Genomic DNA, 18,158 nt, shown 5'->3' on the forward strand with positions numbered 1-18,158 from the left:
TGATGAAAGCAAGATTGAACTATTTGGCCTGAATGCCAAGTTCCATGTCAGAAGGAAACCTGGCACCATCCCTATGGTGAAGCATGGTGGTGGCAGCATCATGCTGTGGGAATGTTTTTCCAGCGGCAGGGACTGGGAGACTACTCAGGATTGAGGGAAATATGAACAGAGCAAAGTACAGAGAGATCCTTGATTAAAAACCTGCTCCAGAGCGCTCAGGACCTGAGTAGGGCGAAGGTTCACCTTCCAAAAGGACAACGACCCTAAGCACACAGCCAAGACAACGCAGGAGTGGCTTCGGGACAAGTCTCTGAATGTCCTTGAGGCCCAGCCAGAGCCCGGACTTGAACTCAATCGAACATCACTGGAGAGACCTGAAAATAGCTGTGCAGCGACACTCCACATCCAACCTGACAGAGGTTGAGAGGATCTGCAGAGAAGAATTGGAGAAACTCCCCAAATACAGGTGTGCCAAGCTTGTAGCGTCATACCCAAGAAGACTCGAGGCTGTAATCGCTGCTAAAGGTGCTTCAACAAAGTACTGAGTAAAGGGTCTGAATACTTATGTCAGTGTGTTTTCAGTTGTTGCTTTTTAAAATACATTTGCTTAATTTCTATAAACCTATATTTGCTTTGTCATTATGGGGTATTGTGTGTAGAATGATGAGGGGGGAAAAAAGGATTTCAATTTTAGAATATGGCTTTAAAGTCAAATGGTCTGAATACTTTCTGAATGCACTGTACATCTAGCTATTTTTATTACATCTATATTAATTCGATTTGTACATTCATTAGCAAAAATTATAATCAGCAACACTATAATCCAATTGATTATGCTTTTCAATAACGTGACGCAACGCCCTAGATGCTGCTGTGTGCCAGGATGGAGGCTTCTAGAGCAGAGCAGTGTTAATTACTACCTCTCATAGGGATGAATTAGTAGCTCTCATATGCCTGTTGGTCCCGTAGGATATGATATGAACTTAGTAGGTTAACCTTCTTATGGCTGCAGGGGCAGTATTTAGTAGCTTGGATGAAAGGTGCCCAGAGGTGCCCAGAGTAAACGGCCTGCTCCTCAGTCTCAGTTGCTAATATATGCATATTATTATTACTATTGGATAGAAAATCATCTGAAGTTTCTGAAACTGTTTGAATGATGTCTGTGGGTATACCAGAACTCATATGGCAGGCAAAAACCCGAGAATAAATCCAAATAGGAAGTGTTTGAGGTTGGTAGATTTTCAACCCAGGCCCTATTGAATTCACAGTGGGATATGAATGAAGTTGCACTTCCTAGGGCTTCCATTAGATGTCAACCGTCTTCAGAAACTTGAATGAGGCTTCTACTGTGTTGTGGGACTGAATAAGAGCTGAATGAGTCAGGTTACTGGCAGAGAGCCATTTCCTGGTCATGAGCATTCCTCATGATATCGCCCTGCGTTCCATTGCTCCTCTAGACACAAAGGATTTCTCCGGTTGGAACTTTATTGAAGATTTATGATAAAAACATCCTAATGATTGATTCTATACTTAGTTTGAAATGTTTCTTCGACCTGTATTATAACTTTTTGAAGTTTTTGTCCGAAGTAATGCACGAGCGTTTGGATATGTGTACCTAACACGCTAACAAAAGTAGCTACTTGAACATAAATAACGGACATTATCGAACAAATCAAGCATTTATTGTGGAACTGCGATTCCTGTGAGTGCATTCTGATGAAGATCATCAAAGGTAAGGGAATATTTACAATGTGATTTCTGGTTTCTGTTGACTCCAACATGGCGGCTAATTTGATTATTTCTCTGAGCGCCGTTTAAAAAGAAATCTGACACAGCGTGTGTCTTCCGCATTTAACCCAACCCCTCTGAATAAGATGGGTGCGGGGGGCTACCTTAATCGACGTCCACATCATCAGTTGTTGCTGGGGGTCGGCTGCCTTGCTTATTACACTCACCAAAGGGAGAGGTAGAATTGTTATAACCAGAGTGATAGATAGATAGATAGACAGATAGATAGACAGTATATGACTGGTTATAACCAAGTAAGCTCACAATATTGTAAACATAAAGTTGGTAGACTTACAATATATGTAAACATTCGCACAATAATATTGTTTTCCTCAGTGCTGGACAGGGTGAGCAACACAGATCTACAGACCTTTAGAGAACCACAAGGTGAGTGGACTTCTGTACACATTGAAGAGACCTTTCTGTCTGTAATATTAATCACAATGCAGTAATTCCAGGAATTCTTGATGCAGTACCATAGTGCTAGACAGTGATCAATGTTGATTTGTCACCTTGTCCCTTTGAACACACACCTGCTAACTAACTTCAGTTGAATGAGCTTATTGTAAGCCAATCTGGATAAGAGCGTCTGCTAAGTTATTAAAGTGTTGTGCTTTTTTATGCAGTGACTTGTTCCATCCACCCTCCCCTTTAAAAAAAAGAAACACCTTACAAGTGAGGTTTGGGATGGGTGCCCTGTTTTAACCTGACTCGCTCTCTCCTTAGTGTCCTGTTAACCTGACTACTGTATCTCTGTCACACCCTGATCTGTTTCACCTGTCCTTGTGATTGTCTCCACCCCCCCTCCAGGTGTCACCCATCTTCCTCAATATTCCCAGTGTATTTTTTCCTGTGGTCTGTCTGTTGCCAGTTTGTCTTGTCAAGCTTACCAGCGTGTTTTTTACCAAGCTCCTGTTTTCCTAGTCTCTTATTTCTAGTCCTCCCGGTTCTGACCTCTTGTCTGCCCTGACACTAAGCCCGCCTGCCTGACCATTCAGCCTGCCCTGACCTCGAGCCTGCCTGCCGCCCTGTACCGTTTGGACTCTGACCTGGTTTATGAACAGTTGCCTGTCCTCAACCTGCCTCTTGCCTGCTCCTTATTGTTTAATAAATATCAGACTCGAACCATCTGCCTCCTGTGTCTGCATCTGGGTCTCGCCCAGTGTCATTATAATCTTTCCCCTCTCCCTAGTGACCTGTTAACCTAACTACTGCGTCTCTCTCTCTCTCCCTCCTTATTGCTGCGAGGTGCCTGGTTTAAAGATCCTGATGTACAATGGGCCCATATACTACGGTAACCGCAGCTTCTTCCGAGAGGACGTGAGTCTTATGCCGGGTCTCACCTGGGAGAGGATCTCCAGTCGAGAGAAGGCCAGCGAGACCCTGGAGAAGAGGGAGAGAGAAGCTGTCAACTCTGTGGTGAGACTACCCACTGTATCTGGGCTCGATCACATACTGTACATAAGAAAAGACAGCTGCAACTCTTTCAACATTATCTTCCGTAACTTACTGGTAATCTAGCTCCTCCCAGTTGCATAGGTTCCGGTGTATCCGACTCACCTGTTGTCGATGATTCTCGAGGGAGCTCGGGTGGCCTCGGAAAAACAGCGTTTGGGGACTTCCGGATTCCTTCAGAGGTGAGCGAGTGACCTAGGCCAGACCTCGTCTCACTCCTGCGTTCCCGTAGACGTCCATCAATCCTAATGGTGAGGGCATCGAGGTCCACCGGTAACTCCAGAGCAGCTCGTCTTTTATCACCTCTGATCATCCGTGAAGGAAGGTATCGAATAGGGAATCCGGATTCCAGGCACTCTCGGCGGCCAACGTGCGATAGTCTGCCACGCTACGGGAGTCTTGGAGTAATTCCAGTAGTTTTCGGGCCGCCTCTCTCCCGGATACCGGAGAACCGAATACCTTCCTCACCTCTGCCATGAGGTCTTCCAGATCATGACAAATAGCGGATTGTTGCTCCCAAACTGCTGTAGCCCAGGATAGTAGACAGATTACTGGGTGGTTGGGAGGTCTGAGGTGGAGGGCTGCCTATGAGCTAACTCACTGATTTGTTCCATAATAGCCTTTGGTCGTGGCATTCCGTCAGGGAACGAAGCCCTTCCAAAAGGTCCAGCAGTAGCTCCTCATGCCGGCTCCCTGCAGGGAGACAGCGTGGCGGAGCTGGTCCAAGTTTGCTGGGTCTGTCATGGCAAGTTCGTACATTAAGGACACAGGACGAGACCCAGATGCAGACACGGGAGGCAGATGGTTTGAGTCTCAGATATTTATTATAATCCAAGGGGCAGGCTCGGAGAATGGTCGTGGACAGGCAAAAGATCATAAGGTCAGAGTCCGGGAGGTACAGAGTGGCGGGCAGGCTCAAGGTCAGGGCAGGCAGTATGGTCAGACAGGCGGGTTCAGAGTCAAGGCAGGCAAGCGTCAAAAACCTGGAGGACTAGCAAAAGAGCGATAAGAAAAAGAAGGCGCACAGAAAAACACGCTGGTTGACTTGACAAGACGAACTTGCAACAGACAAACAGGGAACACAGAAATAAATACCCAGGGACTAATGGGGAAAACAGGTGACACCTGGAGGTGGGTGGAGACAATCCCAAAGACAGGTGAAACAGATCAGGGCGTGACACATACTGTACTTGATTTGCCTCAGAAGTCTTCAAACAATGACATGGCTGATATCTTGTGAGTAGGCCTAGAACTGTGAGCGTTCTGCACTAGCATACTGGATGTTGAGCTGTCACAGGGCCTTTCTAGTGGTAGCAGCATAGTCTAGAGCAGTGTTTCCCCCACATCCTCGAGCCCTGGACTAGAGGTTGCATAGTGCTACACCAGGTATCAGCAACTCCAGTCCTCGGGGGCCTGATCGATGCCACAATTTGGCCCCAGCTAACACGCCTCACTCCAATAAATCAACTAATCATGATCTTCAGTTTAAAATGCCATTGTTTTCATCAGCTGTGTTAACTAGGGATGGGGGAAAAGTGTGACACCACTCCGGCCCCAGAGGACTGAAGTTTCCACATCCCTGTACAACATAATCCTATTACCTTGACCTGATAAAACCCTGTGGCAAAACCTTATGTGGAGTTCAACACAGGGCAATCCAAACAAACTAGGTATTTGCTTACTTGATGTTGGATGCCCATGGATGGAAGTTATTAATGTTAACCATGGCATATTTCAAAGAACCCTCTACACAGTAGCACCCTTCAGGTTTTCTTCCTTTAAAAAGCTCAAGGAGTGTTTTACTAATTGGCAGGCATGCAGGAAGGAAGTAGCCCACTTCAATTAAAGTGCCTGGTTGTACACAACACTCACTCTGGCCAGGTGTTTATGAAAGCGACAATATCCCTCTAGCAGACCTCAATTCCACTCCACTCACGCCAACACACACAAACACACCAAACTAATTTATAACTTAGACACACGCACACACACACACATAGCGTACATGTGACCAAACCACTCATCGTACAATGGAAATAAGACCGCAAATTAGGAACTTAAATAAAATAACAGAAGGCCTATTTCACCCAGTATCATATTCAATAGTACAAGAAGCAACTATTTACCAACTAACCACAAGTGATGTTGCTCGGTTTTGCCAATGGTACAGCGTATAGACTTGTGACATGATATACAATTAAACAACAAGGCCAGAGGGGGTGTGGTATATGGCCAATATACCACAGATAAGGGCTGTTCTCATGTACGGCGCAAAGCGGAATGCCTGGATACAGCCCTTAGCCGTGGTATATCGGCCATATACCACAAACCAAAGGTGCCTTATTGCTAGTTTATACTAGTTACCAACGTAATTAGAGCAGAACAATTAATAGCTTTGTCATACCTGTGGTAAAAGATCTGATATACCACGGCTGTCAGCCAATCAGCATTCAGGGATGGAACCACCCAGTTTATAATAACAAACATCAGACTCAAATCAATCTTGGATTTCAGCATTTACAGTGCCTTGCGAAAGTATTCGGCCCCCTTGAACTTTGCGACCTTTTGCCACATTTCATGCTTCAAACATAAAGATATAAAACTGTATTTTTTTGTGAAGAATCAACAACAAGTGGGACACAATCATGAAGTGGAACGACATTTATTGGATATTTCAAACTTTTTTAACAAATCAAAAACTTAAAAATTGGGCGTGCAAAATTATTCAGCCCCCTTAAGTTAATACTTTGTAGCGCCACCTTTTGCTGCGATTACAGCTGTAAGTCGCTTGGGGTATGTCTCTATCAGTTTTGCACATCGAGAGACTGACATTTTTTACCATTCCTCCTTGCAAAACAGCTCGAGCTCAGTGAGGTTGGATGGAGAGCATTTGTGAACAGCAGTTTTCAGTTCTTTCCACAGATTCTCGATTGGATTCAGGTCTAGACTTTGACTTGGCCATTCTAACACCTGGATATGTTTATTTTTGAACCATTCCATTGTAGATTTTGCTTTATGTTTTGGATCATTGTCTTGTTGGAAGACAAATCTCCGTCCCAGTCTCAGGTCTTTTGCAGACTCCATCAGGTTTTCTTCCAGAATGGTCCTGTATTTGGCTCCATCCATCTTCCCATCAATTTTAACCATCTTCCCTGTCCCTGCTGAAGAAAAGCAGGCCCAAACCATGATGCTGCCACCACCATGTTTGACAGTGGGGATGGTGTGTTCAGCTGTGTTGCTTTTACGCCAAACATAACGTTTTGCATTGTTGCCAAAAAGTTCAATTTTGGTTTCATCTGACCAGAGCACCTTCTTCCACATGTTTGGTGTGTCTCCCAGGTGGCTTGTGGCAAACTTTAAACGACACTTTTTATGGATATCTTTAAGAAATGGCTTTCTTCTTGCCACTCTTCCATAAAGGCCAGATTTGTGCAATATACGACTGATTGTTGTCCTATGGACAGAGTCTCCCACCTCAGCTGTAGATCTCTGCAGTTCATCCAGAGTGATCATGGGCCTCTTGGCTGCATCTCTGATCAGTCTTCTCCTTGTATGAGCTGAAAGTTTAGAGGGACGGCCAGGTCTTGGTAGATTTGCAGTGGTCTGATACTCCTTCCATTTCAATATTATCGCTTGCACAGTGCTCCTTGGGATGTTTAAAGCTTGGGAAATCTTTTTGTATCCAAATCCGGCTTTAAACTTCTTCACAACAGTATCTCGGACCTGCCTGGTGTGTTCCTTGTTCTTCATGATGCTCTCTGCGCTTTTAACGGACCTCTGAGACTATCACAGTGCAGGTGCATTTATACGGAGACTTGATTACACACAGGTGGATTGTATTTATCATCATTAGTCATTTAGGTCAACATTGGATCATTCAGAGATCCTCACTGAACTTCTGGAGAGAGTTTGCTGCACTGAAAGTAAAGGGGCTGAATAATTTTGCACGCCCAATTTTTCAGTTTTTGATTTGTTAAAAAAGTTTGAAATATCCAATAAATGTCGTTCCACTTCATGATTGTGTCCCACTTGTTGTTGATTCTTCACAAAAAAATACAGTTTTATATCTTTATGTTTGAAGCCTGAAATGTGGCAAAAGGTCGCAAAGTTCAAGGGGGCCGAATACTTTCGCAAGGCACTGTACGTACTAGCCATATTCTCTCATGGTCAAAATAACCCTACTACGGCTACAACTACTCCCACACAGCAGTAGATGATTCCAGTACTTAACTAGAATATTGAGTGTGATCAATGGTGTTTTTGGTTGTTTTTGATGGAGGTTTTTGGTTTTCTAACAGTGAATAGAAACCATGCACCTCTTGGTCATTACTCTACTTAGTCGAGAATAATTCATACAGTTTGCAGCCTACAGTATAACAGGAGAAACGGAAAATGCAATTCCTCAAAATCAGATCCATAAACTTAACCATTACATTTTAATAATAAAAAAATACATTTTCATAATTTAACTGTAGAAAACTGAACTTGACATTAGGGACAAAACAGTATTAGATTTCTATAGACAATCATTATTCAGGTCTCTGGTTCCACCTTGTGATCAAATAGTATAACGGCAGCATGTAACGAGATATCACACAGTCTCACTAACATTCATGCAAAATAATACAAAAAGTATGACTGCTTGAATTCATCATGAAGAGAATACATTAATCTATATCACGTTGAATACTGACTTGTATCACGGGTGACCTGTCTGGCTTTATCATTATTACATTGGCAGGACATCATGCACTGGTAGGTGTCCATGATTATGCAATACAAACAGATCATTACAGTTCTTTGTATAAAAAAAAGACAGCAAGTTAATGAAATTCATCAATCAAAATGCTTTTCATGAAGAGTGCAAAAATAGAAAAGCATATTATAGGTAAACCTACATTTAATTTAAAAGGAAGTAAGTCTTTGATTGGTTGGAAGAGCTGCAGCTTGATGAAAAGATGTTTGGATGGCGTGAATTCAGGACAATATTCAGAATGTCAGTCTCCATAAAGTAAAGTTCATATTGTGATCTCAGACCATGGATGTGTCCCAAATAGCACAGTATTTCCTATACAAAAGTAGTGCACTATATAGGGAGCCATAAACAGACCATGATGTTTTATTAAACTAGGGAAGTCAGTTAAGAACAAATTCTTATTTACAATGATGGCCTTGGAACAGTGTGTTAACTGCCTGTTCAGGAGCAGAACGACAGATTTGTACCTTGTCAGCTCAGGGTTTTTAACTTGCAACCTTTCGGTTACTAGTCCAACACTCTAACCACTAGGCTACCCTGCCGCCCCAAATAGGCAAACTGGGATATGTTTTTAAGTTTTACATTTTCTTATTTTACTACTTCTGTTGGCAAACAAACTAACAGTGGTGTAAAGTACTTAAGTAAAAATACCTTAAAGTACTACTTAAGTTGTTTTTTGGTATATCTGTACTTTACTAATTATATTTTTGACTACATTCGTTAAGAAAAGTCAAAGTATTTGGTTTAAAATATACTTAGTTATCAAAAGTCAATGTAATTGCTAAAATAAAGTAAAAGAAAATGGTGCTGCCCTTGCGCTCACAGATGTCGTAATGGGACATATAAAAAGACGACGCCTCTATCATTCTCTACGGTGGAAACACACCTTGACCAAAACCTGATCAGCACAGACAACAGAGATGCTCATTGGCTTGGTTCTTCACTTTCAATGTTTGTTTCCACACATTCACTGTGTCCACAACAAATGCTGTGGTGGTGACCAAAAATCAGAGGGGCACAAAGTACATGAGGGTGGCTGGGAGAGGGTTTATGTCCCTCGTCCGGGAGTTGGAGATTTTACATTTGTTCTTAAAACCCGAAACAGCTTTTTCCTGCCATCTATAATCATTACGCTTCATATATCTAAAAAATATCTATATTTTACTGGTTACTTAGCATACACTCTTGAGCAGTCTGTGTCCTCCTGACTGGTGATAAATATTATTCTCAGAATCTCTGCTAAAACCCGGGTAAAAACCTCATAAAAATCATTGGTGGCTAATAGTATTACAGAGAAACAACAATTACATACACAAAATATAATCCGAGGGGGGAACATGCCCCTATGGGCATGGGCATGACACCTCTGTTGGTGATGACAAAAAATGGCTGCTCCTTGTAACAAAAATAAAAACCTCAGTTTTAAAACCTCAAGTGATAGCTTGTAGAGCCTGTTTCAGTTACTAGACATGCATTTGAGTCTGTTCTTGAAGTAAAAAAGGGCATTTTTGATTTGGACAGCATCCGATGAGGAGTAGCGGAACTTGGCGTATGCCTTCTCACTGTGCGACTTGCCCCATGGCAACTTGATCTTAGATGCATGGTTTATGATGATGTCATCACAGGAAGCTATGTGGAGGATCCCAAGCCCGTCGATGAAGAACTCTGAGGATGCAATAAAATATTTTTACAATTTGATCACAAAAGAAATGGCTTATTTTCTTGTTGCAGACTTTCAGTGACAAGTCACAGTTTATGTTCTCAGTCTAGAAGGTTTCACTTATTAAATCAAATTGTATTTGTCACATGGTTCGTAAACAACAGGTGTAGACTAAAAGTGAAATGCTTAGATTTGGCCTTGTGTTTTAGGTCATTGTCTTTGGTGAATTAATCTCCCAGTGTCTGTTGGAAGGCAGACTGAACCTAGTTTTCCAATAGGATTGTGCTTAGCTCCATCCAATTTCATTTTTATAATAAAACTCCCCAGCCCTTAATAATTACAAGCATACCCATAACATGATGCAGCCACCACCATGCTTGAAAATATGGAGAGTGGTACTCAGTAATGTATTGTATTGGATTTGCCCAAACATAAAACGTTGTATTCAGGACAAAAACTCTATTGCTTTGCCACATTTATTTTGCAGTATTACTTTAGTGCCATGTTGCAAACATGTTTTGGAATATTTGTATTCTGTACAGGCTTCCTTCTTTTTAATCTGTCAATTAGGTTAGTATTGTGGAGTAACTACAATTCTTTTTTTAATCCATCCTCAGTTCTCATATCACAACAACCATTAAACAATGTAAACATTTTAAAATCCCCATTGACCTCATGGTGAAATCCCTGAGAAGTTTCCTTCCTCTTCGGCAACTGAGTTAGGAAGGATACTTATATCTTTGTAGCGATGGGGTGTATTGACACACTATCCAAAGCCTAATGAATAACTTCACTATTTTTTAACACATCTACCAAACGGTGCCCTTTGCGAGGCATTGACAAACCTCCCTGGTCTTTGTGGTTGAACCTGTGCTTGAAATTCACTACTAGATCGAGGGACCTTACAGATACTAGTATGAGTGGGGTACAGAGATGAAGTAGTCATTGAAAAATCAAGTTTACCACTATTATCAAACATAGAATGAGTCCATGCAACCAATACGATTTGTTAAGCACACTCCTGAACTTATTTAGGCTTGCCTTGACAAATAGGTCCATCACTTATTGACTCAATACATTTTAGCAGTTGTGTAAAGTACTTAAGTAAAAATACATAAGTATTTTTAAGTCGTTTTTTGGGGTATCTGTAATTTACTTTACTATTTATATTTTTGACATATTTTACCTCTCTACATTCCTAAATAAAATATTGTATTTTTTACTCCATACAAAGTACTCGTTACATTTTAATGCTTAGCAGGACAGGGAAATTGTCAAATTCACCCACTTATCAACAGAACACGTGGTCATCCCTACTGCCTCTGTCCTGGTGGTCTCACTAAACACAAATGTATCTTTTGTAAATGTCTGAGTGTTGGAGTGTGCCCCTGGCTATCCATACATTTTTTAAAACAAGAAAATGGTTCTGTCTGCTTTGTTCCCCCTGTCCTGACGCTGTTCTTGTTTTGTTATATGTCCGCTGTTTCATCAAATGTTCACTCCCTGTACTTGCTTCTCGTCTCCAGCGTCTGTCCTTACAAATCTAAAATATATTTTGAATTGTTTAACACTTTTTTGGTTACTACATGATTCCATATGTGTTACCTCCATAGTTTTGATGTCTTCACTTTTATTCTGCAATGTAGAAAATAGTAAAAATATAGAAAAACCCTTGAACGAGTAGGTGTTCTAAACCTTTTGACCAGTAGTGTATATTTTAGCAATTACATATTATTTTATTTTTTTACAATATCTTTATTGGCTTTTTATTTTTTATTTTTTTACAACCAGCAAAATATGACACAGATTATGCCCCGTTATTCCTTCCACCTACACAAAACACCATGCTACATGGGGACACAAAACGCTTCCCTCACCAACACATAAACTACCCCCTCCTGGTATTAGCTTCACTGATTAACAACAACAAAAAGACACAGAATGACCTTCACATTCCATGCTAGAAAATAAACTATTCAAAAAACAACTAATAATAATAATAGATTAATGAAGAAAGTAGTAATGAGGCAGCTAAGGTGACGTCTCTAGAAACTGCTGAAAGTCCCCCCAGACATCAGGAAATTCAAAGGGTTTATTTCGTAAATTGTATGTTATTTTTTTCAGATGGAATATAGGAAGTTAGATCTTTTAGCCACATCTGCTTGCTTGGCAGAGTGTCACTCTTCCATATAATAGCTGTGCATTTATTGGCTGCAATGACTGCCAATTTAATGAATCTGGTTTTGCTACAAATATCAACTGGTAGAACAGAGTCATCTCCAAGAGAAATAAGGGAAGGATTTAGTGGTACCGTCATATTAGTGACCTGTGATAAGATCTGAATAATGTCTTTCCAATAATTACTTAGTTCAGGGCAGGACACAAACATATGCATCAGTATACCCACCCCCGTTTCACACCTTGGGCAAAATGCTGAATATTTACAATTATCTTATACAGGGTCTACTTTACACCAGAGAGACTATGTAAAATATTGAATTGCATCAACTTGTGCCTTGTGTTAGATGAAAGACGCTGAACATCTAAAAATAGTTTTCCCCATTTCTCATCCTCAACAATGAGACCAAGGTCATCATGCCACTTCATGCAAGCTTTCAAAGGTTCTTCGTTTCCCTACAGAGCTTGAAGCCTAGAGTACATGTAAGAAATGAAACCTCTTTCCTCTCCAGCCACAGTTTATCAGTTATAGATTTACTCATGGGCTGAATCCTACCTCCCTGCTGAGTGGCAATATAATGCCTAACCTGTAGGTACTTGAAGAAATGAGTTTGAGGTAACTGAAAATGAGATGCCAGTTGTTGAAAGATGGGGTTATTATAGAAAGGTGTTTGTTCATATATAGATCTAAGCCCTTCTGTTTGTTTACAGACTTCCATCCATATATTTAAAGTGTTTTTAATGAAGGGGTTGTTTATGAGACCTATCAAAGCTTTAGGTGGACTAATATAAGCCAATGTAACAGGGGTCAGACACTCCTCCATCTGTCTCCAAGAGGGTGAACTTGTTGTTGTATTTTGCCATACCCACACAGCCTTTAACTGAAATGGCCAGTAATACAACAGGAAGTCAGGTAGAGTAAGTCCTTTTGAGTATGGTTTGCATAAAGTTATGAGTTTCACTCTGGAGGGTTTTCCTTTCCACAGAAAGGAGGAAACCTTCCTATTAAGTTGTTTGAAAACTTTGTGAAAAGGAAAGGGCAAGGTTTGAAAAAGGTAATTACATTTACTTTTAATACTTGAGTATATATAAAACCAAATACTTTGAGACATTTACTCAAGCAGTATTTTACTGGCTGACTTTCAATTGAGCAACTTTTTATTAAGGTATCTATACTTTTACTCAAGTATGACAATTAGGTACTTTTTCCACCACCAAATTTGAGCTTTTCATTTTTTATTAATTTAGAAAATGTTCTCTAAACAAATGCCACTTTGACATTATGGGGTATTGTGTGTAGATCAGTGACACAAAATCTAAATTTAATACATTTTAAATTCTGGCTGTAACACAATATAATGTGGAAAAGTGAAGGGGTGTGAGTGAACACTTTTTGAAGGAACTGTAAGTGAAAAGAGTTAAAGAAAATAAGTAAAAAAGCATACCAATTTTAATAAGGACCCAAAAATATATAAATAAATGTTTTTCCCTCAATGGTGCTGCCCGTGCGCTCACAGATGTCATAATGGGACATATGAAAAGATGACGCCTCTATCATTCTCTACGGTGGAAACACACCTTGACCAAAGCCTGATCAGCACAGACAACGGAGATGCTCATTGGCTTGATTCTTCACTTTCAATGTTTGTTTCCACACATTCACTGTGTCCACAACAAATGCTGTGGTGGTGACCAAAAATCAGAGGGGGCACAAAGTACATGAGGGTGGCTGGGGGAGGGTCCCTCGTCCGGGAGTTGGAGATTTTACATTTGTTCTTAAAACCCGAAACAGCTTTTTCCTGCCATCTATAATCAAAGAGGGTCAATGTAGATAGTCCGGGTAGCTATTTGGTTATCTATTTAGTAGATTTATGGTTTGGGGATAGAACCTGTTCAGGGTTCTATTGGTTCCATCGGTACCGCTTGCAGTGCGGTAGCAGAGAGAACAGTCTATGGCTGGAGTCTTTGACAATTTTTAGGGCCTTCTGACACCGCCTGGTATAGAGGTCCTGGATGGCAGGGAGCTCGGCCCCAGTACTCCCTGTTCACCCACGACTGCTCGGCCACGCACGACTCCAACACCATCATCAAGTTTGCTGATGACAACTAACCCTATAGAACATTTGTGGGTAGAACTGAAAAAGCGTGTTCGAGCAAGGAGTCCTACAAACCTGACTCAGTTACACCAGCTCTGTCAGGAGGAATGGACCAAAATTCACCCAAATTATTGTGGGAAGCTTGTGGAAGGCTACCAGAAACGTTTGACCCAAGTTAAATAATTTAAAGGCAATGCTACCAAATACTAATTGAGTGTATGTAAACTTCTAACCCACTGGGAATGTGAGAAAAGAAATTAAAGATGAAATAAATTATTCTCTCTACTATTATTCTGACATTTCGTATTTGGTGCTTTAGTGACAAAACAGATGGCACTGTGATAGACTGCATCCAATTTGCTGAGTAGGGTGTTGGAGGCTATTTTGTAAATGACAATGGCCGAAGTCAAGGATCGGTAGGATAGTCAGTTTTACGACGGTATGTTTGGCAGCATGAGTGAAGGAGGCTTTGTTGCGAAATAGGAAGCCGATTCTAGATTTCATTTTGGATTGGAGATGCTTAATGTGAGTCTGGAAGGAGAGTTTACAGTCTAACCAGACACCTAGGTATTTGTAGTTGTCCACATATTCTAAGTCTGAACCGTCCAGAGCAGTGATGCTAGTCGGGCGGGTGGGTGTGGGCAGCGATCGGTTGAAGAGCATGCATTTAGTTTTACTAGCATTTAAGAGCACTTGGAGGCCACGGAAGGAGTGTTGTATGGCATTGAAGCTCGTTTGGAGGTTTGTTAACACAGTGTCCAAAGAAAGGCCAGATGTAACAGAATGGTGTCGTCTGTGTAGAGGTGGATCAGAGAATTACCAGCAGCAAGAGCGACATCATTGATATATACCTAGTGGTGATGCAGGCAGTCAAGGTGTTCTCAATGGTGCAGCTGTAGAACTTTTTGATGATAAGGGCCCATTCCAAATCTTTTCAGATTTCTGAGTGGGCAGAGGTGTTGTCGTGCCTTCATTCACGACAGTGTTGGTGTGTGTCTGTGTGTGGACCATGTTAATTCTTTAGTGATGTGGAAACTGAGGAACATGAAGCTCTCGACCCGTTCCACTACAGACCTGTTGATGTGGATGGGGGAGTGCTCGGCCCTCCTTTTCCTGTAGTCCACGAAAAGCTCCATTGTCTTGCTGACATTGAGGGAGAGATTGTTGTCCTGGCACCACACTGACAGGTCGCTGACCTCCTCTCTATAGGTGGTTTCATCGTCGTCTGTGATCAGGCCTAATGCCGTTTTGTTTTCAGCAAACATAATGATGGTGTTGGAGTTGTGCGTGGCCAGGATGTTGTAGGTGAACAGGGAGCACAGGAGGGGACTAAGCACACACCCCGGGGGGTACTACATCTAAAGTATGTTGGTCTTTTGCTGTTCCTTTGATTTGTGTTAACACAATTAAAATAAAGGCAATATTTTGATCAGAAATAAGGAAAACCTCTGGGCTCTAGTGATGAGACAAAGACACTCACCTAGATGAGCCACACGGTTCAGACGAGGATCGAATCCCACTTGCTGCATCTTGTCTGTCCTCCCCATGAAGAAGTTGATAACAGCGTCAGCTAGGACACAGTTAGGAAAGCCCTCAATGACATGATGGTATCCATTTCTGATGTGTATACAGTCCCCCTCCTCACCCCCTTCCTCCACTGAGATGGTGTGGCGGTAAGTAGCAGTGTAGCCTGTAGCTTCTCTCACAGCACCACCCACCTGGGGTAACAGACACAAAAAGAACAAAATGAGTGGAAAGATAATACGAGTCACCACAAATGACTTGCCACAACGTGTCAGTGTAGCTTCCCTCACAGCACCAGCCACCTGTGATCTCACACACACACACACACACACACACACACACACACACACACACACACACACACACACACACACACACACACACACACAGCCGGTGCACCCATCATAGACCGTTGACCTGATTAACCAAGCAGAACTCTTAGTTTGTATAACCACTTCAAAACCAGAGGATGTACATTCCAAAGGTACAGGAATTGAGTCGGTAGCAAACCCTCTTTTAATGTCACAGTGGAAAACTAAACCACAACTGGCAAGTTGTCAAAAAACAGACAAAACAAGTCACTCAGGTTAGCACAGCTCTATTTCATCACAGCTCTATTTCATCACAGCTCTAGATAACAACACTTCCGGCTCAAAAGCAGTATTTCCTGACTAACTGATCTTTCAGAAAGTTTTCACACCCTTAGATTTTTTTCTCATTTTGTTGTGTTACAGCCGTGAGATTGTTTTCTCATTTTGTTGTGTTACAGCCTGAATCTTTTTGTCCCTGGCCTACACACAATACCCCATAATGTCAAAGTGGAGTTTTGTTTTGTCCCTGGCCTACACACATACCCCATAATGTCAAAGTGGAGTTTTGTTTTGTCCCTGGCCTACACACAATACCCCATAATGTCAGAGGGAGTTTTGTTTTGTCCCTGGCCTACACACAATACCCCATAATGTCAAAGTGGAGTTTTGTTTTGTCCCTGGCCTACACACAATACCCCATAATGTCAAAGTGGAGTTTTGTTTTGTCCCTGGCCTACACACATACCCCATAATGTCAAAGTGGAGTTTTGTTTTGTCACTGGCCTACACACATACCCCATAATGTCAGAGTGGAGTTTTGTTTTTATGCAACATTTTTACAAATTAATAAAAAATGAAAAGCTTGAGTCAATAAGTATTCAACCCCTTTGTTATGGCCAGCCTAAATAGTTCAGGAGTAAAAATGTGCTTAACATGTCACATAATAAGTTGCATGGACTGTTTAACATGATTTTTGAACGATTAAATCATCTCTGTATCCCACACAAACAATTATCTGTAAGGTCCCTCTGTCGAGCAGTGAATTACAAACATTGATTCAACCACAAAGACCAGGGAGGTTTTCCAACGCCTCGCAAAGGGCACCTATTGGTAGATGGGTATAAAAAGCAGACATTGAATGTCCCTTTGAGCATGATGAAGTTATTAATTACACTGTGTATGGTGTATCAATATACCCAGGTCACTACAAAGTTACAGGCGTCCTTCCTAACTCAATAGCCAGAGAGGAAGGAAACCGCTCAGGGATTTCACCACAATACAAAAGTAATTGACGGAGTGAAAAGAAGAAATCTGTACAGAATAAAATATATTCTAAAACATGCATCCTGTTCGCAACAAGCCATTAACTAAAGTAATTAACTTTTTGTCCTGAATACAAAGTGTTTGTTTTATTGGATTTGCCCCAAACACATCACTGAGTAGTACTCTTAATATTTTCAAGCATAGTGGTGGCTGCCTCATGTTATGGGTATGCTAGTAATCGTTAAGGACTTGGGAGTTTTTCAGGATAAAAAAATAAACGGAATGGCAAAATCTTAGAGGAAAAACCTTGTTCAGTCTGCTTTCCACCAGACACTGGGACATTAATTCACCTTTCAGCAGGGCAATAATCTAAAACATAAGGCCAAATCGACACTGGAGTTTCTTACAAAGAAGACACTGAATGTTCCTGAGTGGCCGAGTTACAGTTTTGACTTAAAATCAAATTCTATGGCAACACCTGAAAATGGTTGTCTAGCAATGATCAACAACCAATTTGACAGAACTTGAAGAATTATTAAAAGAATAGTACCTTCAGAAAGTATTCATTCACAGCCTTAGATTTGTTTCTTATTTTGTTGTGTTACAGCCTGAATTTAAAATGTAGATATTTTATCTCCTAAAATTATGTTTTGCATGCAAGCCTTTCAAACTAGTATTGCTAAAATCAAGTTATGCAAGGAAGTTTTGCAAGTCAGTAAACAACAGTTACCACACATTAATTATGCTTGTACTTTATCCAGTAATATTGGGCCAAATTCAAAGCTAAGACATCGTAAATAACTTTGGACTTTGATCACATTTTCACCTGCCAGGATGAGGCTCTTCGACTAACCAATAACCGCTCTCAGCTCTCATGCGGTTTTGAATGTTGCTATGGTTACTTGTGGGTGTGGTTTTGTTCCAAGTTTGGAGTGGATAGAAAGTCACCCCCTAGCCTAGGCTACTGTATGAAACCCCTTTGAGAACTCACCACAAACATTTTAATCCAGCCCAAAAAACATTATACGTACATGTCAATATGACTTTCACTTTGAGAACTCGGTTCCCATGCGCGCCCCCTTCCCCAATTCCACCCCAGGTTCTACTATGGTTCTAACCTGACTCTA

General features: G+C 41.3%; 1 protein-coding gene across 5 annotated transcripts in view; it reads right to left on the reverse strand.

The window, feature by feature from the left end:
* LOC139416834 (beta-1,4 N-acetylgalactosaminyltransferase 1-like) overlaps positions 1-18,158 on the reverse strand; it is a 92,380-nt gene that overhangs the window by 52,942 nt on the left and 21,280 nt on the right. Inside the window, exons 10-12 of one of the 5 annotated variants that reach the window (XR_011635133.1) lie at positions 15,414-15,651; positions 3,349-4,234; positions 3,132-3,171 (exon numbers count right to left, since the gene is read on the reverse strand). Coding sequence is in view for 4 of the 5 variants with exons in the window: in XM_071165931.1 (XP_071022032.1) it covers positions 9,456-9,664; positions 15,414-15,651 (447 nt within the window). In the remaining variant the exon portion in view is untranslated. Of the gene's footprint in view, positions 1-3,131; positions 3,172-3,220; positions 4,235-5,510; positions 9,665-15,413; positions 15,652-18,158 lie in introns of those variants that run through there. The other 4 variants (XM_071165934.1, XM_071165931.1, XM_071165933.1 and 1 more) reach the window with 4 other exon arrangements.

Source organism: Oncorhynchus clarkii, chromosome 9, assembly GCF_045791955.1.
Source record: "Oncorhynchus clarkii lewisi isolate Uvic-CL-2024 chromosome 9, UVic_Ocla_1.0, whole genome shotgun sequence".
Classification (NCBI taxonomy): Eukaryota; Metazoa; Chordata; class Actinopteri; order Salmoniformes; family Salmonidae; genus Oncorhynchus; species Oncorhynchus clarkii.